Here is a 22,464-nt window from a genome sequence, read left to right as displayed (position 1 = left end):
ATACAAGCTAAACCAGCAGTCAAGAGATTCCCTCTCCAAGAAGTTCTCTCTGGAGCTTTATGGAAATAGTATCCACTGGGAATCAGGGAACTGTGTTGTTCCCCGTGTCTTCTAAGAGCCCTGTAACCTTGAGAAAGCCACTGATCTCTAAATCTCAGTTTTCATTTGTAAGATGCAGGGCTGGAATTTGTGTCCCTACCCCCAAGTTTCACATGTTGAAACCTATTGCCCCAGTGTGATGGTTTGGAGGTGGGCTTTTGGGTGGTAATTAGGTCACAAGAGTGGAACCCTCATGAGCCAGATTAGTACCCTGTAAAATAAATCACAGAGAACTCCCTCGTCCCTTTCCATTGTGAGGACACAGGGAAAAGATAGCTGTCTACGATCTGGAAGCAGGCAGGTACCTTCATCTTGGAACTACCAGCCTCCAAAACTGCAAGAAATAAATTTCTATTGTTTATAAGCCAGTTAGTCTATGGTATTCTAACTGCCTAAACACTTTTAGTTGTTGTAATTCAGTTGCTCCATATCCCCACTCCACAGTCATTGTGATTCTTTAACCTCATAACTCTATTTATATGGCACTTAAAACAATCAACTTTGTATTAAATTGTCTCTCTTAAAAAAACAAACACAATGATACCCATTCTTAATTCCCCCAAGACCAATAAATCATGATCTCTGGGATGGACCTGAGCATGAGAAGGAGAAAGAGAGAATCTTGTGAATAATACATAAAAACATTTCTGCCTGTGACTGCCAAGGGGCACTCCTCTATTAAGCTGACTGAATAGCTGTCAAACATTTGACTTTCTACCTAAAAAGGCAAAGAACATTACTTGTTCTATTTTTGCCATTTAAAAATGCTTCCTTTCACTTCCAAAACCCTAGGTATCATAATCCTATCCAGCCATTTCAAACCATTTTGTAAAAGCTTTTTCTGATCCTACCTAAATAAATTACAATCATTTTGTTTATAAGCATCCATATCTCTTGGTGGATACCTGTCTCACAGAATTTTTCTTCCTCTTTTCATTATGTTGATTTGAGTATTTTCCTTATTCTTCTACTAAAGATAACCACCCTGATAATAATAGCTTACTTACTTTTCTTGGTGTCAACTATATCTTCTTGACTTTCACAGAATCAAAGTAATACACTATGATTAAAATTTAATAGAAGAAAAAATTCTAGTTCCACTCAAGATGCAACAGATACACTCTCCTTTTTCTTCTGCAAAGTACAGCTAAAAACTCTAGACATTAAATCTAAAACAAAGAACTCTGAAAGGTATAGTTGAGAAGACAGACCAGCTAGGGTCCTGGAAATTCAACCCCCCCAAAAAAAAACATCATAGAAAATTCCCTGTTTCCCGCCCCCCCACCGAATGTATCCCAGACTAGGTGATGAAGAAGCCAGCATCCGGAAATGCCAATGGGCACACACATAAACAAAATCAACAAAGTCTCAAGGAAAAGCTGCACCCTGCCAAAGGACCAGGAAAGAGGTGGCCTGGCGACACACAGCACTTGTGCTCAGTAAACTGCTAACACACGGGACGCAGCGTGGCTCTAGCATGCCTGTTCCCATTAGGAGAGGCCAGCTGGGAAACGCAGGCTCCCACTCTCACTAGCTCTACCACCAATGTCTTACGGAGTTTTTGAAATGAGCTATGTCAGGTTTGATGGCAATGTAAGCTGAGGACTTCTAATCTGTTTCCTGCACATGCTGGACTCCTGCTGCAGATCCTAAATTAAAACTGCTGAATAGTTGCTAAAAGAGAAGAATGATGCTGAGAACTCGACATCTTCTGAACTAAAGAAAACTTACTTTTCCCTTATAATGAATGAGATGCGTTCCATAACCCTATTGTATGTATAGAATAATTTTACCTTCCAGTAAAAACTCTCGGTAAATAACTTGTGCATTAACTTCCATCTTTTACCTATAAAACCCTCTGCCCATTTTTCTCCAGTGGGATAATATTCTCGTTTCCTCTAGAAATCTGTGACCACCAAGTTGCAATTCTGAAGACCGCCCCCCTCCCCAATAAACTGTCTTTTTGCCTCTGTACAGTTTGTGGTCCTTTCAGTTAGCAAGTTCCTAAGTACAGGAAATATTTAAAACATGTATATTACAAATGGGGAGAAGAAGAGACCTAATGAAAGTAAGATTTCTATGCTTAGTAAGTAAACCACACAAAGTTATACATATAATACCAAGAGCAACCATGATATTTCTCTATAAGCAGATACACTCAAAACACTACATATAAATCAAAATGGCATTCTACAAGAACTAAAAGTAACACAGAGAAAGGCAAGAAAACAGAAAATAAAAGAAAGGAAAAAAGATGAAACCAAAGAAATGGTAGACTTAAGCCCTAACGTTATCAATAATCCCATTACTACAAAGGGTGCTCAGACACAAATGAAAAGACAGACTGGCAGATAGTTCATGACCGAACTATATGCTGCACACAGGAAATCCACCTTATATATAAAAGTGTAAGTATTTTTAAGTAAAATAGTAGAAGTATATACCAGAAAAAACATTCAAAAAAAAAGCAAGAGTGGCTATATTAATATCAGATAAAGAAGGATTCAGAGCAAATTATCAAATAGAGAAGGACCTTATAAAATGATAAAAGAATCAACCCACCAAGAAGACAAAACAAGCCTAAATGTGTACACACCAACTGTTCATGAAACAAAACTGACACAACTGAAACGAGAATAACCAAATTCAAAATTACAGGTACAGAGTCCAACACTTCTCTCTCAACAACTGATACAACAAGTAGACAATAAAATCAGCAATGATATGGAAGAACTCAAGGACACCAGCAACAAATAGGATCTACTCAACATTTGTAGAATGCTCCGTCTAACAACAACAAAATACATATTATTTTCAAGAGTCCACAGGACATTTACCAAAACAGACCACAGCCTAGGCCATGAAATAAACCACCACAAACCTAAAAGAACTGAAATTACACAGAATGTGTTCTCTGAGCATAAAGGAATCAAAGGAGAAACCAGTAACAGAAAGATGACAGGAAAATTTCCAAACACTCAGATACTAAACAATGTAATTCATGGGTCAATAGGTCCTCTCAAGGAAAATTTTAAAAAACACACATATGAATACAAAAGTAAATACATATTATTGAAAGCTGTAGGACACAGCTGAAGCAGTGACATAATATCAGAAGCTGCAGGACTCAGTGTCACGGAAATTAACTGAATAGTCTTGCTTAGGCTTCAGAGACAGAGCAGAGCAGGCCTCTGACCCTGCTTCTGACCTTCCCGGACTCTGCCCTGACTGGGAGACTGTGGGTGACTGCCTGCTGTGAGTGCAAGACCTGCAGCACCACAGTAAGATGGGGGAGAAATCTTGAGATTGTTGAGCCCCTGGAGGGGGCCTGGCCAACCAAGCCCCAGGCTTAACTACACTGCAAGTTTTACACAACAAAACAGCATTAATATGAAACGAGAGCTCCAATTTGGTCACAGATTGATGATGATATCAGTTTGCATCCTGGGATTATAAACAGGAACCCTGAACTGCAATCTTAAATCTCACCCACAGAGCAGATGTACTGCCCGGGACCTTTTCCCAAATGGGACTCCAAATGTGCTGTGACACAGGACTTCACAGCACTGTTTAAGTCTGGATGTTGGTCAAAACCCAGTTTGGTGATGTATCCTCTGCTGTTTCTATTTCTCTTTTCTTTAAATGTTAGTATATTGAAGGTAAACTAGAGAACTCTCTAATAAATATTTATATTATGTATCTATATATAAGGAGTGGCTTATTTTGTTAACAAATCCTTTGAGACAGAAGTGAAAACATTTGGCAAAATACACAGCTAACACAAAATTTCAAAAGTTGCAGAAAAAACAGAAAAAATAAATTTCAAATCAATAAGCTAAAACTTCATACCTGAAGAAACTTGGGAAGGGGTAAAGATCAAAATAAACCAAAAGGAGGTAGAAAGAAGAATATAACAAAGAAGAGAAACTACTGAAACTGAACAAATAAAATTAAGAAAACAAGAAAGTCAATGAAATCAACACACCAAAGTCTGACAAAGAAAAACAGAGAAGACACAAATTAACAAAATCAGGTGAGATATCAATATAGGTCTCCCAGCCATTAAAAAGACAAGGGAATACTATGAACAACTTTTTAGTCATAAATTTGAGAAGAAATGGACTAACTCCTCAAAACCACCAACTATCAAAACTCATCTGAGATGAAAGACATCATTTGAATAGGTCTATAACTTTAAAAACTGCCAAAAAAGAAATTGTCAGGCCCAGATGGTTTCACTGACAAATGCTATCGAATATTTCAAAGAATTAACAACAATTCTACACAATCTCTTCCAGAAAGTAGAAGAAAGAATGCTTTCCCACTCATTTATGAGGACAGAATTACCTAATAACACAAAACCAGACAAAAATAGCATCAAAAAAAGAAAAAAATACAGACCATTATCCGTCATGAATATAGATGTAAACTATCTTTAACAAAAGACTAGTGTATATAATTAAGAAACAGTGTATATAAAAGAATTTTACACCATGACCAAGTAGGATTTAGGTTAACCAGACTGATCCACTATTCAAAAATCAATCAATGCAATCAACAGGCTAAACTGAAAAAATCACACGCTCATATTATACTAGTATAGCAAAAGCATTTAACAATCAGCACACATTTCACGATTAAACCTCTCAGCAAACTAGGAATAGAAGAAAATTTCCTCAGCCTTCCCACTATGATACACCTACAGCTAAAATTTACTTATTAGAGAAAGACTGAGTGCTCCCCCCTTAGATCAAGAATAAGGCAAGAATGCCCACTCTCACCATTCTTATTCAACACAGTATTGGAAGTTCTAGCCAATGCAAGAAAAGGAAATAAAGATATGTAGATCAAAAAGAAAGAAAGCATTCCTATTTGCAGATGGCATGATGGTCTACAAAGAAAATCCCAATCTAAAGAAAAACTCCCAGAAATAATAAGCGAGTTCAGTAAGTTCACAGGATACAAGATAAATACACAAAAATCAACTGTGCTTCTGAATACCAACAGTGACACATGAACACTGGAATTTAAAATATAATATCATCATCTATGATCACTCAGAAAATGAAATAATACATCTAAGAACATATACAGGAACTTGTATTCTGAAAACTAAAATGCTGATGAAAGAAATCAAAAGAAGTCTTAAACTAATGGAGAGATACATCTTAGTTATGGATTGGAAGACCCAACATACTAAAGATGCTACTTCTCCCCAAAATGATATTTAGTTATTAACACATTTCCTTCAAAATCCACGATTTGTTTTTTCAGATATAGACAATCGTATTCTAAAATTACATCAAAAGGTAACATTTTTAAAAAATAATAAAGTAGGATGAATCACTATATTCAATTTAAGACATTATATAGTGTGAGAGTGAAAGTCACTCAGTCATGTCTGACTCTTTGCAAGCCCATGGACTATATAAGTCCATGGAATTCTCCAGGCCAAAATACTGGAGTGAGTAGCCTTTCCCTTTTCCAAGGGATCTTCCCAACCCAGGGATCGAACCCAGGTCTCTCGCATTGTAGACAGATTCTTTACCAGCTGAGCCACCACGGAAGCCCATAGTGTGAGAGTTAGGCCATAAAGAAGGGTTAGTGTTGAAGAATTGATGCTTTTGAACTGTGGTGTTGAAGAAGACTCTTGAGAGTCCCTTAGAGAGTAAGGAGATCCAACCAGTCAATCCTAAAGGAAATCAGTCCTTCACTGGAAGGACTGAGGCTAAAGCTGAAACTCCAATACTTTGGCCATCTGATGTGAAGAACTGACTCACTGGAAAAGACGCTGATGCTGGGAAAGACTGAAGGCAGGAGGAGAAGGGATGACAGAGGACAAGATGGTTGGATGGCATCACTGATTCAATTGACGTGAGTCTGAGCAAGTTCTGGGATATGGTGAAGGACAGGGAAGCTTGATATGCTGTAGTCCTTGCAACGAGTCAGACACAACTGAGAGACTGAACAACAGCAAATATAGTTACAGCAATCAAGACAATATGGTATTGGTGAAGGAGTAAACACACAGATTAGTGGAACAGAGAACCCTGAAGCAGATCCACACAAGTACAGTCAACTGATTTTTGACAATGGCACAAAAGCAGTTCAACAAGGAGAGTCTTTAAACATATGGTGCAGAGCAACTAGATATTCACAGAAAAATAATGCACCTTGATCTAAATCTCATATTCTACCAAAAAAAAAGAGCTCAAATAGATCATAGATTTAAATATAAAATATTAAACTATCAATATTTTAATATTTTATAAGAAAAAAATTTCAGTGTCTTGGGCGTCAAGAAGAGTTTATACATAACACAAAGAGCACAATCTGTAAAAGAAAAACACATTAATAAATTGGACTTCATCAAAATTAAAATTTTATGCTCCATGAAAGACTGTCAATAGGATGAAAAAACAAGCTATTGAGGGTAAAAACTCACAAGCCACATACCTGAAAAAGAACTCATATCAAGAATATAAAAAGTATATATATTTAATAGTAGAAAAATCCAATCCAATTAGAAATCCAATTAAAAAAACTATATAAAAGATCTGAAGAAACATTTTAATGATGATGGGTAATAACCACACAAAAAGACAAACACTATTAGCCATTAGGAAAATATAAATTAAAATCACAATGAGATATCAACTACATACCTACTAGAATGGCTAAAATTAAAATAAAACCAACACTAAATGCTAATGAGGCTACAGAGAAACCAGATCACTCAATCAGTACTGATGAGAATCTAAAACAGCACAGATGCTCTGATAAACAGCCACTTTCTTTGAAAACTAAAATATACAGATACAATATTACCCAGAAATCACACTACTGGGTATTTATCCTAGAGAAATGAAAAATTTTACACCAACACAAATATTTGCTTTATCTGTAATAGCAAAAAACTGGGAACTACCAAAATGTCTATCAATAGATGAATGGTGAAACAAACTGGAACATCCCTACTATGGAATACTACTTGGCAATAAAGAGCAAATTACTGATAGACACAACTACTTGGATGGGTCCCCTGGATATTATGCTGGATGAAATAAGCCAGTCTCAAAAGCTCACACACTATATACCATTTATATAAAATTCTTGAAATGACAAGATTAGAGATATGGAAAACATTGTGGTTTTCAGGGGTTAGGAAAGGCAGGGAAGAAATGGCTATGACTATTAAAAGGCAGCACACAAGGGAGAACTTTGTAGTGGTGCAATAATTCCGTGCCTTAAATATGGTAGTCATTGTAGGAATCTACACAAGTGATAAAATGCAATAGTACATACTCTAAATGTCAATTTCCTGGTTTTGATACTCTACTATAGTTATATAAAATGTAACTACTGTGAGATACTGGGTGAAAGAAATAAGAGATCTATTTTTGCAACTTCCTATGAATTTTAAGAATTTAAAATAAAAAGTAAAAGCATAAATAGAGACGTAAAAGCAATGCACTGTAGAGTAACATAGAGGAAAATTATTTGAAATGCTAATTATATTAATAGGATCATATTTTCTTGGGGAGAGAAGGGAAATATGTTTAAGGACCTTCTCAACTCTATAAACTAATTTCCACAATAATAAGAAAGTTATATATTCCTTTCAGTAGTTAAAAACAACTGAAATAGCTATAAAATACGACTAACTAAATGAGACCAGGCAAGTTCAGATACAGCAGACATGTGAGCAACTCCAAGCCACAGCACTAAGAAACAGTATGTGCTGGCTCCCATGATTCCATGTCTACTGGAAGTGTTTCTAGAACTTGTAGGGAAGAGTTTAACTTAGAAACTTAGAGGATGTATGATTTAATAAGCAAAGGGAGGGAAACTTAATTTTGAGCAAAAAGACAGCATTACCAAAGAAAGAAAAAGTTCCCAGATGAATAGGTCTGTTCTGGCAGTGAATACACTGTACTCCTGAACTGAAAACTGCAGCATGAAGGCAGGTTTGAGGGTCAGAAGGTCTAGTCCCCATATCCGGAAGACATGTCCACCATCCTCTGGTTCAGAAACAAGGCCTATCATCATATTTACATCTTGCTGTCTGTCCATGAGTATCACAAGCCAAAATTCAGGCAACCTTTTATTTAGTATCCAAAGACCTTAGTGCTGGGATTGAAATACAGAAAAAACTAGTCAAAGTTCCCTGAATGAATGAATAAATGGATCTATGGTTTTTTCTACTTTGTTTTTTGGTCAATTCCTGTTACTTAGTTCAGGTTTAAAGCCAAACCCAGTGACCTCCATACAGAGCTGGCCCTGTCCAATATGGTTGTTAGCAACTACATGGGGCCAAGCAGACACGTTTCTGAATTGAAACGTGTTATAAATGTAAAATACACACAAGATGTCACAGACTTAGTACAAAAACAAAAATCGGAATGCAATCTATCTCAATCTCTTTATTTTGATTACATGTTCAAATGGTACTACTGGGTTAAACAGAATATTTTATTAAAATTAATTTTGCATGTTTCTCCTTTAATTTGGATACTAAAGCATTTATATATATAGTTCACATTATATTTATATTGGAGCACTAATTAGAGAGTAGGAAAGCATATAATTCTTTCTTAGTTGGTGCTTTCTTAGTTAAGCTCTGACCAGGAAAGAGCCTTTTGCTCATCTGAGTCTACCTTAAATCTTCTGATGACTTTTAAGATGAAATGGTTGGCATGAGATGCTTTCTGCTAGAGAAATCACAGTAGACATGTATAAAAACAAAAAGCAGTAGGGATGCATATGGATATATTACATCCAAGGGAAAAAATAAAGTACTTGTAGGAAAACAAAGGATATCTGACATAGAGCTTAACCATATGCGTAACACTCAAGGTACACTTTAAACTGGTGGGACAACACACACACACACAGACACAAACACGAACAAAGGAATGTGGAAACATAAAAAACAAAGAGTATCTGGACTCAGGGTTTGCGAGAAAATTTCATTTCTCTCAAGATAAAGCCTAAAGAGACCAAGTAAAAACATTCTTCCATGAACTCTAACCCTGTGGAACAAGATATGGAACTGTGGGCCAAATCCTTCAGAACACCTGCCACGCTTTCCTCAGCAGCTGCTTTTTCCTGAAGCAGAGATGAGCACAGATGAGAGTCACCATGAGCTTAGAGGATGGCAGACTTTTAATTTTAACACTGAAGAGAAAACTTTTTCTGATTCATGAAGATTAGTTTGCTTGTGTCTCCCTCTTCTGGGAGAGCTTAGGAAGTCTCCTGGAATGGTCTTCCTTGCTTCAGAAGGGGTGTGGGCACTTAGCACTGAAGCACTGAGCTTTCTTGTGGATGAAACTGTCTTCCATACACTCATGCATGCACCCCCACACACACACACAACCTGACCCATTTTGAATCTATACCTGTATCTTAATTTCTCTGGCACCTTTCAAGTTCCAATCCTACATATTCAAATTCCTCTACCCTTCTGTCCTGCAGAATCCAAGTTGAAGTGATTAAAAAATATATGGAACCTTTTGCAGTCTTCCTTCCCTAATAAAATTTTTTCTCTCAGTTCTCCCATTTTCTTAACTGACATGCCATCTACCCTGTCATCCACATTTGATAACTTAGTCATCTTCTTTTCATTCTTCACACCTTTTTCATCTAATCACCTATCAAGACAACAGATTCTGCTTCAGTGATCTTCTCTCCATTCCATGAGAGATCAAAAATCGTAAGTTAGCCCTCATCTCCTCATGCCTGGGCTGTTATAATAATCGTCTAATAAGTTTTCCTTACCTTCATTACATTCTCACTGGGACTGGTTCAGTCCTTCTGAGCCCTGCACTAAGACACTAAGCACACAGGAGGGAATGAGACACAGCCCCTGCCTCAAGATGTTCAGTTCCTCCTCTCATATTACTCTTCCTATAGCAAAATATAGGAAGTTTGGTCCCTGCTAGAAACTTCCGGTTACAGAATTAAGTTGAATGTTCTCAGTCTAACATCTTAAGTCTCTCCGTAATTCCATCCAAGTGTAATTCTCCAAACTTCTCTCTCCCTCATAATATTCTAAATGTAATCATTACTACTACCATCACCAATAACTACACTAAAACATGGCAAAGTACAGTAACTGATTTTTAAAAACAGAGAGGTAACAATCCACAAGTTACAGTTTTAACAATAAATTTCATCTGCTTGGTAAACTTTTATTTAATCCATGCCCAGGTAATGCGTCTGAGAAAGATAACAAGCAGCCTGTGGTGCTCAATGATCTCATAAACAATCTCACCGAGTACCAGTTATTCCAGGCCCATGGTAACATGAAACAAAATACGGTCACTTCATAATCGTGCCTAAGTACAGATAAAAGCAAGGTTATACTGTGTCCTACAGGAAATACTCCAGACTTTTCTACCTTCTGTTATTTAATCTCAGCAAACTCCTGCTTCCTTAGATCAAACCATCCAAGAAAAGCTGAAATATTGTTAAAGAGTCTTTCTGGCACATGCTTGAGATCATTCTTCATGAAGTGTGTTCTTCCTGGCCACAAGAAGTAATCCACCCACCCTGTTTCACAGGCATATAACAGGTGGGCTTTGGCTGAAGGTCACTGGCGCTTTACTGCTCTAAATCATCAGGGTAGCTACATTTGTTGAGAAATTTTAGGACTAGGTATTATTTTCTGCTATGTCAGGAATGTCAACGTCATTTTCCAAAAGAAGCTTCCAAGCATAATACTAAAGAGACCTTCTCTAGGAAAAAAATTTTAGTTACGTATGACATTTTTTTAAAAAAGGAATTTTCTAAAACATCTGGAAAAGTGTTTTTATAATTACCTAAGAAAAAGAAAAGCTAGAATTTTCAACAAATGAAGCCCTAATAAATTAGCACTCTGCTAACACAAACTAAAAGAGGAGCAGCTTCTATCATCTCTCTTATTATCTCTTATGTAAGCTGATTAATTTCTTCTAAAAGACAGATTTAATCATGCTGCTTCTTAGAAAGTTAGCAAGAGCATGCATTTCTCACTACCTCACATTAATTCTTAAAAAAAAAAAAGGAAAAAAAAAACACCTTTGTTTATTTGGCTGTATAAGTTGTGGTCTTAGCTGTGGCACATGGGATCTTTCATTGCAGCACACAGACTTTTTAACTGTATCACTCAGCCGGCCTCTAGAGCACACAGGCTTAGCTGCTCCTCGGCATGTGGGATCTTAGTTCCCCTATCAGGGATTAACCCCCGTCCTCTGCATGGCAAGGTGGATTTTTAACCACTGGACCACCCAGGAAGTTCCTAACATGAAATTCTAAGAATAAAATCCATGTCCTGCCCTCACTGTATGAAATATTTCCCAGCAATGGAAAACACTGGTGCTGCCCTTTGTTTTCTACCTGCTGTGACACAAACTTTTCTTCTTTCAGCGGATATTTCTAAACAAAGTTACTATTTTAGTTCTGGAATTTGGTATTAGAGAACATGAATTTAAATATCCTTAAATTTATGATCAGATAAGCCACTCAACTGCTATAATATATAAATTTCATTTGTCCCTAGCCTTGAGTGTAAAGGCATATATAATAGAATTCTTGGTGTACTGTCATGCACAAATACATGCCAGAATGCTGTCTTGGTACAAAGATGGTTCCTATCAACATTTAGCTCACTGAAACATAGGTCATATTTCATGTTCAATGTCTAGTACTGACTAAACATTACTGCATGACTACATAATAAATACCACGTTTATACACCAAAGTATGTATGTGTATATACACATAATGCAATATATTTTTTTCACTTAAAATACTTTTTCCAGTGGCATATTTTAAATATAAACAATAGTGAATATAAATAAAGAATTTGGCAAAGAAATAAATCCCTTAATTCCCTTTGGAAATATATACTAACACTAATGGAACATCTCTCCAACAGTAGAAAATGGCACATCTATATTTAAAATCAGGATATTAACCTTACATAAAAATAAACATAATGCTGCCCACTTCCAAATCAAAAAGGCATTTAAGAAAAAGGACTTAGGAAAACTAAGTCCTTAGGAAAACTAAGTACTCAAGACAAATCTTTCAGCTACATTAATCCTCACATTTAACATTTTACCTTATATCCTGGGCAAGACAAAAAAAGGATGGGAGTTCTTTACTAGCACATACATCATGACTGTAAGAGCTAGGTAAATTCTGTCTCCTTTTGGAATTATGAACAATTGATAAGGTTTTTTTGTGGTATGTGTGTTATAAACTTTCGTATTGTCTATTTTATAAACAGCTAAAGTAGGAACTTAGTTGACAATGACATTTTAAAATATATGAATGATCCAATAAATCTGAGGCATAAGCACAAAGGACTGTAGATGATGTTGACCATATTCCAATATTAAATTTATATAAATTTTATTCATATCTATTAAATATGCTATAAGGTGGATTAATTCAGTAGTAGAAACGAAGTCCAACAGACCATTTAAAATTTATAGTAGAAGCATCTTTTTTCATTCCTTTGCTACATGTAATTGTTCAGTCGCTCTACTGCTGCTGCTGCTAAGTCACTTCAGTCATGTCCGACTCTGTGTGACCCCAGAGACGGCAGCCCAACAGGCTCCCCTGTCCCTGGGATTCTCCAGGCAAGAAAACTGGAGTGGGTTGCCATTTCCTTCTCCAAAGCATGAAAGTGAAAAGTGAAAGTGAAGTCGCTCAGTCGTGTCCGACTCTTGGCGACCCCATGGACTGCAGCCCACCAGCCTCCTCCATCCATGGGATTTTCCAGGCAAGAGTACTGGAGTCGAGTGCCATAGCCTTCTCCGGTTCAGTTGCTCAGTCGTGTCCAAATCTTTGCAACCCCTTGGGCTGCATGCAGCATGCCTGGCTTCCCTATCTTTCACCATCTGGTGGAACCTGCTCAAAACCATGTCCATTGATTCAGTGATGCCATCCAACCTTCTTGTCCTCTGTCATTTCCTTCTCCTCCTGCCTTCAATCCTTCCCAGCATCAGGGTATTTTTCAATTAGTCAGCTCTTCGCCTCAGGTAGCCAAAATTCTGGAGTTTTAGCTTCAGCGTCAGTCCTTCCAATGAATATTCATGGTTGACTTCCTGTAGGATGGACTGGTTTGATCTCCTTGCAGTCCAAGGGACCCTCAAGAGTCTTCTTCAACACCACAGTTCAAAAGCATCAATTCTTCAGCACTCAGCCTTCATTATGGTCCAACTCTCACATCCATACATGACTACTGGAAAAACCATAGCTTTGACTAGACAGACCTTTAATGGCAAAGTAATATCTCTGCTTTTTAATACGCTGTCTGGGTTGGTCATAACTTTTTTTCCAAGGAGCAAGCATCCTTTAATTTCATGGCTGTGGTCACCATCTGCAGTGATTTTGGAGCCCCCAGAAACAATGTCTGTCACTGTTTCCATTGTTTCCCCATCTATTTGCCATGAAGTGATGTGACCAGACGCCATGATCTCAGTTTTTTAAATGTTAAGCCTTAAGCCAGCTTTCACTCTCCTCTTTTACCTTCATCAAGAGGCCTTTTAGTTCCTCTTCGTTTTCTGCCATAAGGGTGGTGTTATCTGCATATCTGAGGTTATTGATATTTCTCCCAGAAGTCTTGATTCCAGCTTGTGCTTCATCCAACCCAGCATTTCACATGATATACTCTGCATATTAAGTTGAATAAGCAGGGTGACAATACACAGCCTTGACGTACTCCTTTTCCAATTCTGAACCAGTCTGTTGTTTCATGTCCAGTTCTAACTATTGATTCTTGACCTGCATACAGATTTCTTAGGAGGCAGGTAAGGTGATCCAGTATTCCCATGTCATGAAGAATTTTCCACGGTTTGTCGTGATCCACACAGTCAAAGGCATGAGCGTAATCAACGAAGCGGTAGCTATCTTTCTGTAATTTTCTTGCTTTTTCTATGACCCAACGGATTTTGGCAATTTGATCTCTGATTCCTCTGCCTTTTCTAAATCCAGCTTGTACATCTGTAAGTTCTTGGTTCACATACTGTTTAAGCCTAGCTTTTTTTTTTTAGTAAGAATTTTTTAAATATGAGAGAAAACTAGTATCAGGTCAAACTGTGCATGATCTAAGTTTCAACTGATAGGTACCTTTACCACTGATACTGATAAAACACTACACTCAATTTTCAGGGTAATCCAGATTGGGTCATTATATGAATCCTTTGGGTCCATCTTGTAATCCCTTCTTTGAGATTAAAGGGCAAAATATTAAGTTCTGATGTGTGAGTCTAGAAATGTATTCTGGTATTGTGGCTTCTATAGTTAAGATGTTTGAACAAATACTTTATAAAAGTATGTATCATGAAAATTTAGAATTTACTTAATGTGCAAACTAACTTAGAATCTTCAAATACTGCTGCTACATGCTTTTAAAATGATACTGTAGGACTTCCCTGTTGGTCCAGTGTTATCTGCCTGCCGACGCAGGTGACATGGGTTCAATCCCTAGTGTGGGAAGATTTCACATGCCTCAGGGCAACTAAGCCCACGGGCCACAGCTGCCGAGCCCAGGCTCCAGAACCCATGTTCCGCAACAAGAGAAGCTGTGACAGTGAGAAGGCTACATACTGTGACTAGAGAGTAGCCCTCACTCACTCACAACTAAAGAAAGCTTGCTTGCAGCAACAAAGGCCCAGTGCAGTCATAACAAACAGAGCAGCATTTAAACAGTGACACTGAAATACATTAAAAACTTACAATCCAGTCCAAGAAATGTCCTTATAAATGCTATCTAAGAACATGCTCACACATGGATAGTAATATTTAAAAGTAAGTTTCATTAAGTTTTTATGTCTAAAGTGAATCCTTCTTTCTCACATAATCACCACTTTCCTGCATATTCCTCGTCTTCCAAGTGTTTTGTGTGAATGATTAGGTCTCGCCACATTATCCATTTCACCATTTTATCTGAGTATTCCATCCCTCAGATGAGAACATTTGGTCGGAAACTGACTTATCCACTCTTCTGAAGGTACCATCTTCTCCTACAACTCATTCTTACCTCTTTCTCTCTTTTTTCCCACTACCTAAATATGAACTCCCTTTTTTTTAACTGTCTTCCATTTCTTACAAAAATTGCCTTCACTGACTTCCCTGTTACTTATTGCTCCAGGCAACCCACTCCAGTATTCTTGCCTGGAGAATCCCCACGGACAGAGGAGCCTAGAAGGCTGAAGTCCATGGTGTCACAACGAGTCGGACACAACTGAGCAACGATGCACAGCACAGTTTTCCCATATACATCTACGTCTACTTCATCATTAACTCTAGAGATGTTCTGTCCAATATCTACTAGCCATTTGTGGCTATTTATATTTAAATTAATTACAACTAAATAGTTCTTAAAATTCTCTTCTGCATCACACTGGCCACATTTTCAAGTATTCAACAGTCACATTCAGCTAGTGGCAACTGCATTAGACAGCAAGGAAATTCTATGGAAGGGTGCTAATGTAGAAGAGCCTCTCATTCTCAATTCTAGAACTCATCTCTATCTACTGATCTTGTGCTTTCTATGGTTCAACCACCACATTTACTCTTTTCACTAAGTTCGATTCTTTTATCTAGACTTTCCCAATCCTTTGAACCTTACAGCACTTCCTACACTTTAATTGTATCACCTTGCCAATTCCTTTAATAAGCACTTTAATGGAAGAATGGAAGATGGAAGAATCTTTCTTTGTCTGTGTGTCTTCTTCCCCAATTCCACACTTCAAGAGGCGAATAACTGAGATAGGATTATTAGCATCATACTTTATACAGAGCACACAAAAAATAACTACTTATTAAATGAAAAGAAGTAAGTATTTTATAAACTTTAAAGGCCTATAACTAAGCTTAAAAAAATCAGACTGTTGATTAATTAACCATTATAATTCCCTGTTCATTTGTGTTACTAGGGTTCCACAGATCAAAATAAGGCAAAAGCAGGGTCAAGGCTGGCTTATCAGGCATTCTCTTACCAGGAAGTATTTATTAGTTGGCACCATACCATAGGATAACAATGACTGATAGCCATGACAGCTCTCTGGTTCAGGCATATCCTGAACTGACTTCAGAAAGTATATTTTAGCACATAATATGTTTTTAAATGTAATATCTTTGAAAAACAATGAAGAAGGACAGAATGCATGATTATTTTCTACCATTTAGAAGAAACTATTCCTTACTCTATGCCTAAAACATAACCTCTACTGTCTGTATCTTAATGCATTTATGCTTCCTAACAGCCTCAACATTTGGGTAATCGTAATAAGAGAATATATTTGAAAAATCTCAACAAATAAAAAGAATATGCTACATAATATATTTTCAGAGTCATATGCCATTGAAGAAGACTGTATTTTGGACTTCTTTTTCTTGTAGGCATGGGGAAACACCACTCTCATAAATACATGCAATGAGTGGGAGACTAGACACTCAAATAAAATGACCTACAGTATGCAGAATGGAAAAGCTATTAAAGCACATTCATTCATATAAGACACAGAATAGAAACTTTAGAAAGCACAGAAACAACTGGGAGACAAGAAAAATCCACTTACCTTAAAAAAAAATTTTGACAGTCATGGCAGATGCAAAATTATTAGAGTAAAAACAGTAGACCAAAACATCAAAATAGAAAATGACAGCAAAAGAGGAGAAGAGCATGTGTTACTTACAGGAATTCTTCTCCAGGGTGTTTGGGTATATTTATCAGCATATGTACATTTTTCCTCTTTAGATTTTTGATGGCAGTTACACCGAGTTGCCTAAACAAAAACACAAATTTTTACATTAAAATTTTGTATATGTTAGTGTAATTTTACATATACACTTATACATACAAACAAAGCAATTAGGGTCTCTCTTAGGAGGTTAAAATGGGGCTTCCCTGGTGGCTCAGAGGATAAAGCATCTGCCTGCAATGCAGGAGACCCAGGTTCAATCCCTAGGTTGGAAAGATCCCCAGGAGAAGGAAATGGCAACCCACTCCAGTATTCTTGCCTGGAGAATCCCATGGACAGAGGAGTCTGGCGGGCTACAGTCCACGGGGTCACAAAGAGTCGGACACGACTGATCGACTTCACTTTAGGAGGTTAAAATAAAAGAAAAACATGAAAATCTACTCAGTAGTCTCCCATCTTATCCACAGACTAGGTTTTAGGTTCACCCACCAAGGCAAAATTTTAAATAGTCAAAACTACCCTTGGCAATCTCATACCATGAAACACACTACCTATGGTTTTATGTATATAAATATACATGTATACAGATATAGAATATATACAGCAATATATAAGCATATAAAGAATATAACTGCAAAACTAAATATTTCCCTAAAATGGTACTACAATCACTGTACCCAGTCTCTTAAACTCATTTTTGATGGGACTCAGATATTAAATACTACAGGTCCTCCAGAAAAGTTGTTTCTTCACTCCTGCAATGCATTTAAAAGGATCTTTAAAGATGTGTTAACTTTATTGGACTGGAGTATTTTAAAGGACTTCTGTCCTTTAACAAAATCCATCTGACCATCTCAGTTCGTAAATAAATTCTCTTCTCCTAACTTCACTCAGAACATATTCATTCAGTCATTTACACAACACAAAGTAACATGCCCATTGTGTAAACTATGGTCTCTCAAATAAACATCAAACTTTTTTAAAAAATGAAAAGACTGATAATGAGAATTTCTCCTCAGTGTGAAGCTGCAATACAGCTGTATTATTTATCAAACAACCTCACTGGAGGTAAATATACTTTTTTATAGGAAAACCTCTATAACAAATTCTTGATTATTTCATCAAGCTAAAATGATGTTTCTACTTTTAAAATATTTACCAATATTCAAATTTTTTCTTAATTGCAATCAAATCATTACAATTTCCACAATCAAAATCTAGTCAAAACAAAAACCTCTGTAATACAGACATGTTTCCTATTCTTTGTAGTATGTACGTATTTTCCATTCCAAAACATGGGACAGTCATTGAAATGAAATTCAATATATAAGCAGGTCAACTTAGATCTCTTGGAATTCAGTAGGACTTAACTTTTAACATATATGGGAGGTATGAAAGCAGAAAAAAGATAAAACATTTATCTTAATGCAAGCACATTACTTATTTTATCTTGACTACTGCAATTCCAGAAACAATTTCCTTTCTGCAGCCTATGTGCTAACTAACATATGTAGGACAATAACTGGCAAGTATGTGAATTTTCTATAATTCGAAAAATGTAGCTTTTAGGGACATTTCAATAGACAGACAACAGCTACTCATATCATTCCCTCTCCATCTGCGTTCTTTACTGCTGACAGATTCTTTCAGATGTTCACCTTCTGTGTGGTCCCATATTTCAGGAAGTATGTATCCTCTCTTGACTCGATAGGCTTTGATTAGTCTGAACCAATGCGATTAATTCTACTCCTCAATGCTTAAGGGACAAAGAACCTAAATCTAGCCAATAAAACATGAGGCCCTTCTGGGTTCTTTCTAAGAAAGTGTTCTTAATTTTAAAAATGGATATGCTAAAGAAAAACAGGTGCTTTTCCTATTTGGGGGCCACAGCATGAGTATGTGACACAGAGTCACCGCAAACATCTTGTGACCATGGAAGGACAGGCAAGAGTCCAAGAGGACTTCAGAAAAGCCAGCGAGAACTTTACCATTACCCATATGACCAATCAGGAAACCATGAAAACAGATGGGCCGATACACTTTCTTGTTATTTAAGTTTATAAACATTCTTATTTTCAAGTCACTTTAGTCAGACTTTTACTTAAAACTTAAAACATCACTAAACAGGCACTGATTCACTAGATGGTGATTTGGAGCAAATTATCAAATAAGAGTTATTATTTATCATGTACCCATGGGCCAATTATAGCATTAAGGACTTTACATACATAGTTCATTTAATTTATAATACAACACTATACTGTCACGGGTCGGTATTATTTCACTATCCCCACACACAGAAGAGGTTAAAAAAATTAAGTAACTTCCCTAAGAGAGTATGGCTACTAAGTTTCAGAGCCAGGATTTGAACCTAGGTCTATGCAGCTTCAGTCTGGTCATGGGTTCTCAAATACTCAATTACACAGCTAGCCTACTTAAGCTGAATTCCACCTTCTATGTCTCCACAAAGAAAATTCTACACCAGTACTTTCATAGGATTATTCTGAGGACTCAAAGAACAAATATATCTAAATTAATTATTATTTAACTACAGTATACTGAGGTGAAAGTATACAGACATTCTAAGCATTTGGAATAAGGTTTAAATAGTCAAGCTTCTATACTTTTTGGCCTAATTTTTGAAGCACTGCAATCTGATTTTATATCTGCATATTTCTCACAAAATAAGAATTTAACACATTATATTGTCAATGTATTTTTTTAAGTTTACATATAAACAGAGGTTAGAGCTGAGTGTCTATTTCTGAAAAAAAAATAAAAAGTATAGCAAGCTAAAAATGAAAAAGGACTTTGAAATCACCTAGAAAAACCTCCACATTTTTGATAAAGAAAGCACTAGAGTGATAGAAACTCCCAATGTCATTCAGCTAATTAATACGCCAACGAAACATCTCTAATTCCTATTCCATGGCTCCTCTGATGACATTTTGCTGTTTTTAAGAAAACTAATTAAGGGATATAAAGAAAGAAAAAGACTATAAAAAGGGAAATTTTAATTTTGGTAATCTGAAAAATGCAATTGCATATCTCTGCTTTCAATAGTTTATATCCTTTGAAATTCTTGATTTGAACAAGAGACTTTCTAGACCATAACTAAAGATAGGTGATGGGCTCTTTTGAAATAAATAATGTCTAAATTTAATATATCAAATACAGAGAATTTCACATATTTATTAATATGTGAATAAAGAGTAATGTTTTTGCTTGTGTTTTTCTTTCTTTAGGATTCTCTTAGATATTTCTAAAACTTTTCTAAATTTTATTTGTAAGGTGAGATAGTCTTCAGGATAACTGACCCAGTCTCTTTAATAAGGGAGTACAATGAAAAAAAAAAAAAATTCTAAAGTAAAAGAGACTTAAGGGATATAACTTGATGCAATGTATAAACATACGAGATATTTTCAGAACTAGAGAAATCAGAATATGGACTGAATGTTAGAAAATATTTAAAAATTACTGTTAACTGGTTAAAGGTAATACTATAAATGAGAAAAGTATTTTTTTAAAGGGCATACTGAAGTTAAAATAATTAAAACTTCTCAGCATAAAAAGCTGTTATCTTTCATTATTAATCATGTATCAATATAAAGTGACTTTTTTATAATTATTTCAGTCTTAGATTTATTTTTTTAATTTTAATATTGAAACTCCCAACCTTTTATATTCAGTATTACTATGCCATTTTACTTTACCTAAATTTCCTTTATGTGAAGAAATGAATGGATTTTGCTTTAAATCCTCAACAAAGCTCTCTACATGAGATAATGCCATCTCCATTTTTATTATATTAATATTTATTACATTCGGTTGAATTTCTGTCACCTTAGTTTTGCTATTTTTAGATATCCTTGGTATTTCTCTATGTCCTCTTTTATCTTTTGCAAGATACATTATTCTAACCTACGAATAGTTACCTTAGAGCAGTCCACAAACATTTTATCTAAGTATATAATAAGAATAATTTTAGACACTTATTTGTAGATAAATAATTCAGTACTTCTTCAGTATACCCTTTATCTCTTTCCTGAAACCTATTTTATCTAAATATTTACAAAAATAGAAATTTAAATTTTTAGTTAAAAATAATTATTTCAAAAATGTTTTAATCTATAAATTAAACAAATTTAACATTCAAATGATATACAATGACATATGATTAATGAGCCTCAAGTTTTCTTCCGTTAGTAGTTGGGAAGATTATCCCATCGAGTCTCTCTAAAGATGGGTTTCCATTTCACCATTCATTCATTTTAATCTTTACTTCCTTATTCCTGAGTTATTTTAAGATTTCTCTCTCAAGTATTTGGGATGCATCATTAAATAATTTTACAAAGATAAATGTATAGCATATTTTTCAATACATTAAAGGTCAGAGAATGTACCTTTGTATATAAATAAAAATGTGTTTAGCTACAGAATATGAGGGTCATAATCTTTTTTTCTAAAGTCACTAGATACAATTTTTGTGCTCTATAATACATTTCTGTAAAATGTGATGCTTAATTTCCTAAAGCTACCTTTTCTTTTCCCTGAAAATTGGCTACATTGGTTGGGTTTGTCTTTAGTTGTTTTTAATTGAAGGATAATTGCTTTGCAGAATTTTGTTGTTTTCTGTCAAACCTCACCATAAATCAGCCATAGGTATACATATACCCCCTCCCTTTTGAACCTTCCTCCCATCTCCCGCCACATCTCACCCCTCTAGATTGATACTGATACAGAGCACCCCTTTGAGTTTCCTGAGCCATACAGCCATACAGCAAATTCCTATTGGCTATCTTATTTTACATACAGTAATTTAAGTTTCCATGTTACTCTTCCATACATCTCACCCCCTCCTCCCCTCTCCCCATGTCCATATCTATTCCCTATGTTTGTTTCTCCACTGCTGACCTGTGAATAAATTCTTCAGTACCATTTTTCTAGATTCTGTATATATGCATTAGAATATGATATTTATATCTTTCTTTCTGACTCACTTCACTCTGTATAATAGGTTCTAGCTTCATCCACCTCATCAAAGCTGACTCAAGTGCATTCCTTTTTATGGCTGAGTAATATTCCATTGTGTATATGTACCACCACTTCTTTATCCATTCATCTGTCGATGGACATCTAGGTTGCTTCCATGTTCTAGCTATTGTAGATAGTGCTGCAACGAGCAATGGAATACATGTGCCTTTTTCAATTTTGATTTCCTCAGAGTATATGCCTAGGAGTTAGATTGCTTGGTCATATGGTGGTTTTATTCCTACTTTTTTAAGGAATCTCCATATGGTCTTCCAAAGTGGCTGTATCGATTTACATTTCCACCAAGAGTACAAGAGCATTTCCTTTTCTCCACACCCTCTCCAGCATTTACTGTTTCTAGATTTTTTGATGATGGCCATTCTGACTGCTGTGAAGTAATACCTCATTGTAGTTTTGATTTGCAATTCTCTAATAATGAGTGGTGTTGAGCATCTTTTCAAGTGTTTGTTAGCCATCTGTATGTCTTCTTTGGAGAAATGTCTGTTTAGGTCTTTTTCCCACTTTTTGATTCGGTTGTTTGTTTTTCTGGTATTGAGTTGTGTGAGCTGCTTGTACATTTTGGAAATAAATCCTTTGTCAGTTGTCTCATTTGCTATTATTTTCTCCCATTCAGAGG

At 35.9% G+C, this 22,464-nt stretch overlaps 1 protein-coding gene across 9 annotated transcripts in view; it reads right to left on the bottom strand.

The window, feature by feature from the left end:
• The window catches only part of CCSER2 (coiled-coil serine rich protein 2), a 156,164-nt gene that overhangs the window by 14,085 nt on the left and 119,615 nt on the right, over window positions 1-22,464 (bottom strand). For 8 of the 9 annotated variants that reach the window (XR_002180088.2, XM_070782270.1, XM_070782271.1 and 5 more), the window contains one exon: window positions 16,791-16,880. Coding sequence is in view for 6 of the 9 variants with exons in the window: in XM_070782270.1 (XP_070638371.1) it covers window positions 16,791-16,880 (90 nt within the window). In the remaining 3 variants the exon portion in view is untranslated. Of the gene's footprint in view, window positions 1-16,784; window positions 16,881-22,464 lie in introns of those variants that run through there. The other variant, XR_002180089.2, reaches the window with a different exon arrangement.

The sequence above is a fragment of the Bos indicus genome, chromosome 28 (genome assembly GCF_029378745.1).
Source record: "Bos indicus isolate NIAB-ARS_2022 breed Sahiwal x Tharparkar chromosome 28, NIAB-ARS_B.indTharparkar_mat_pri_1.0, whole genome shotgun sequence".
In the NCBI taxonomy this organism is placed as follows: domain Eukaryota; kingdom Metazoa; phylum Chordata; class Mammalia; order Artiodactyla; family Bovidae; genus Bos; species Bos indicus.
This window is presented reverse-complemented; position numbering and strand designations above follow the sequence as displayed.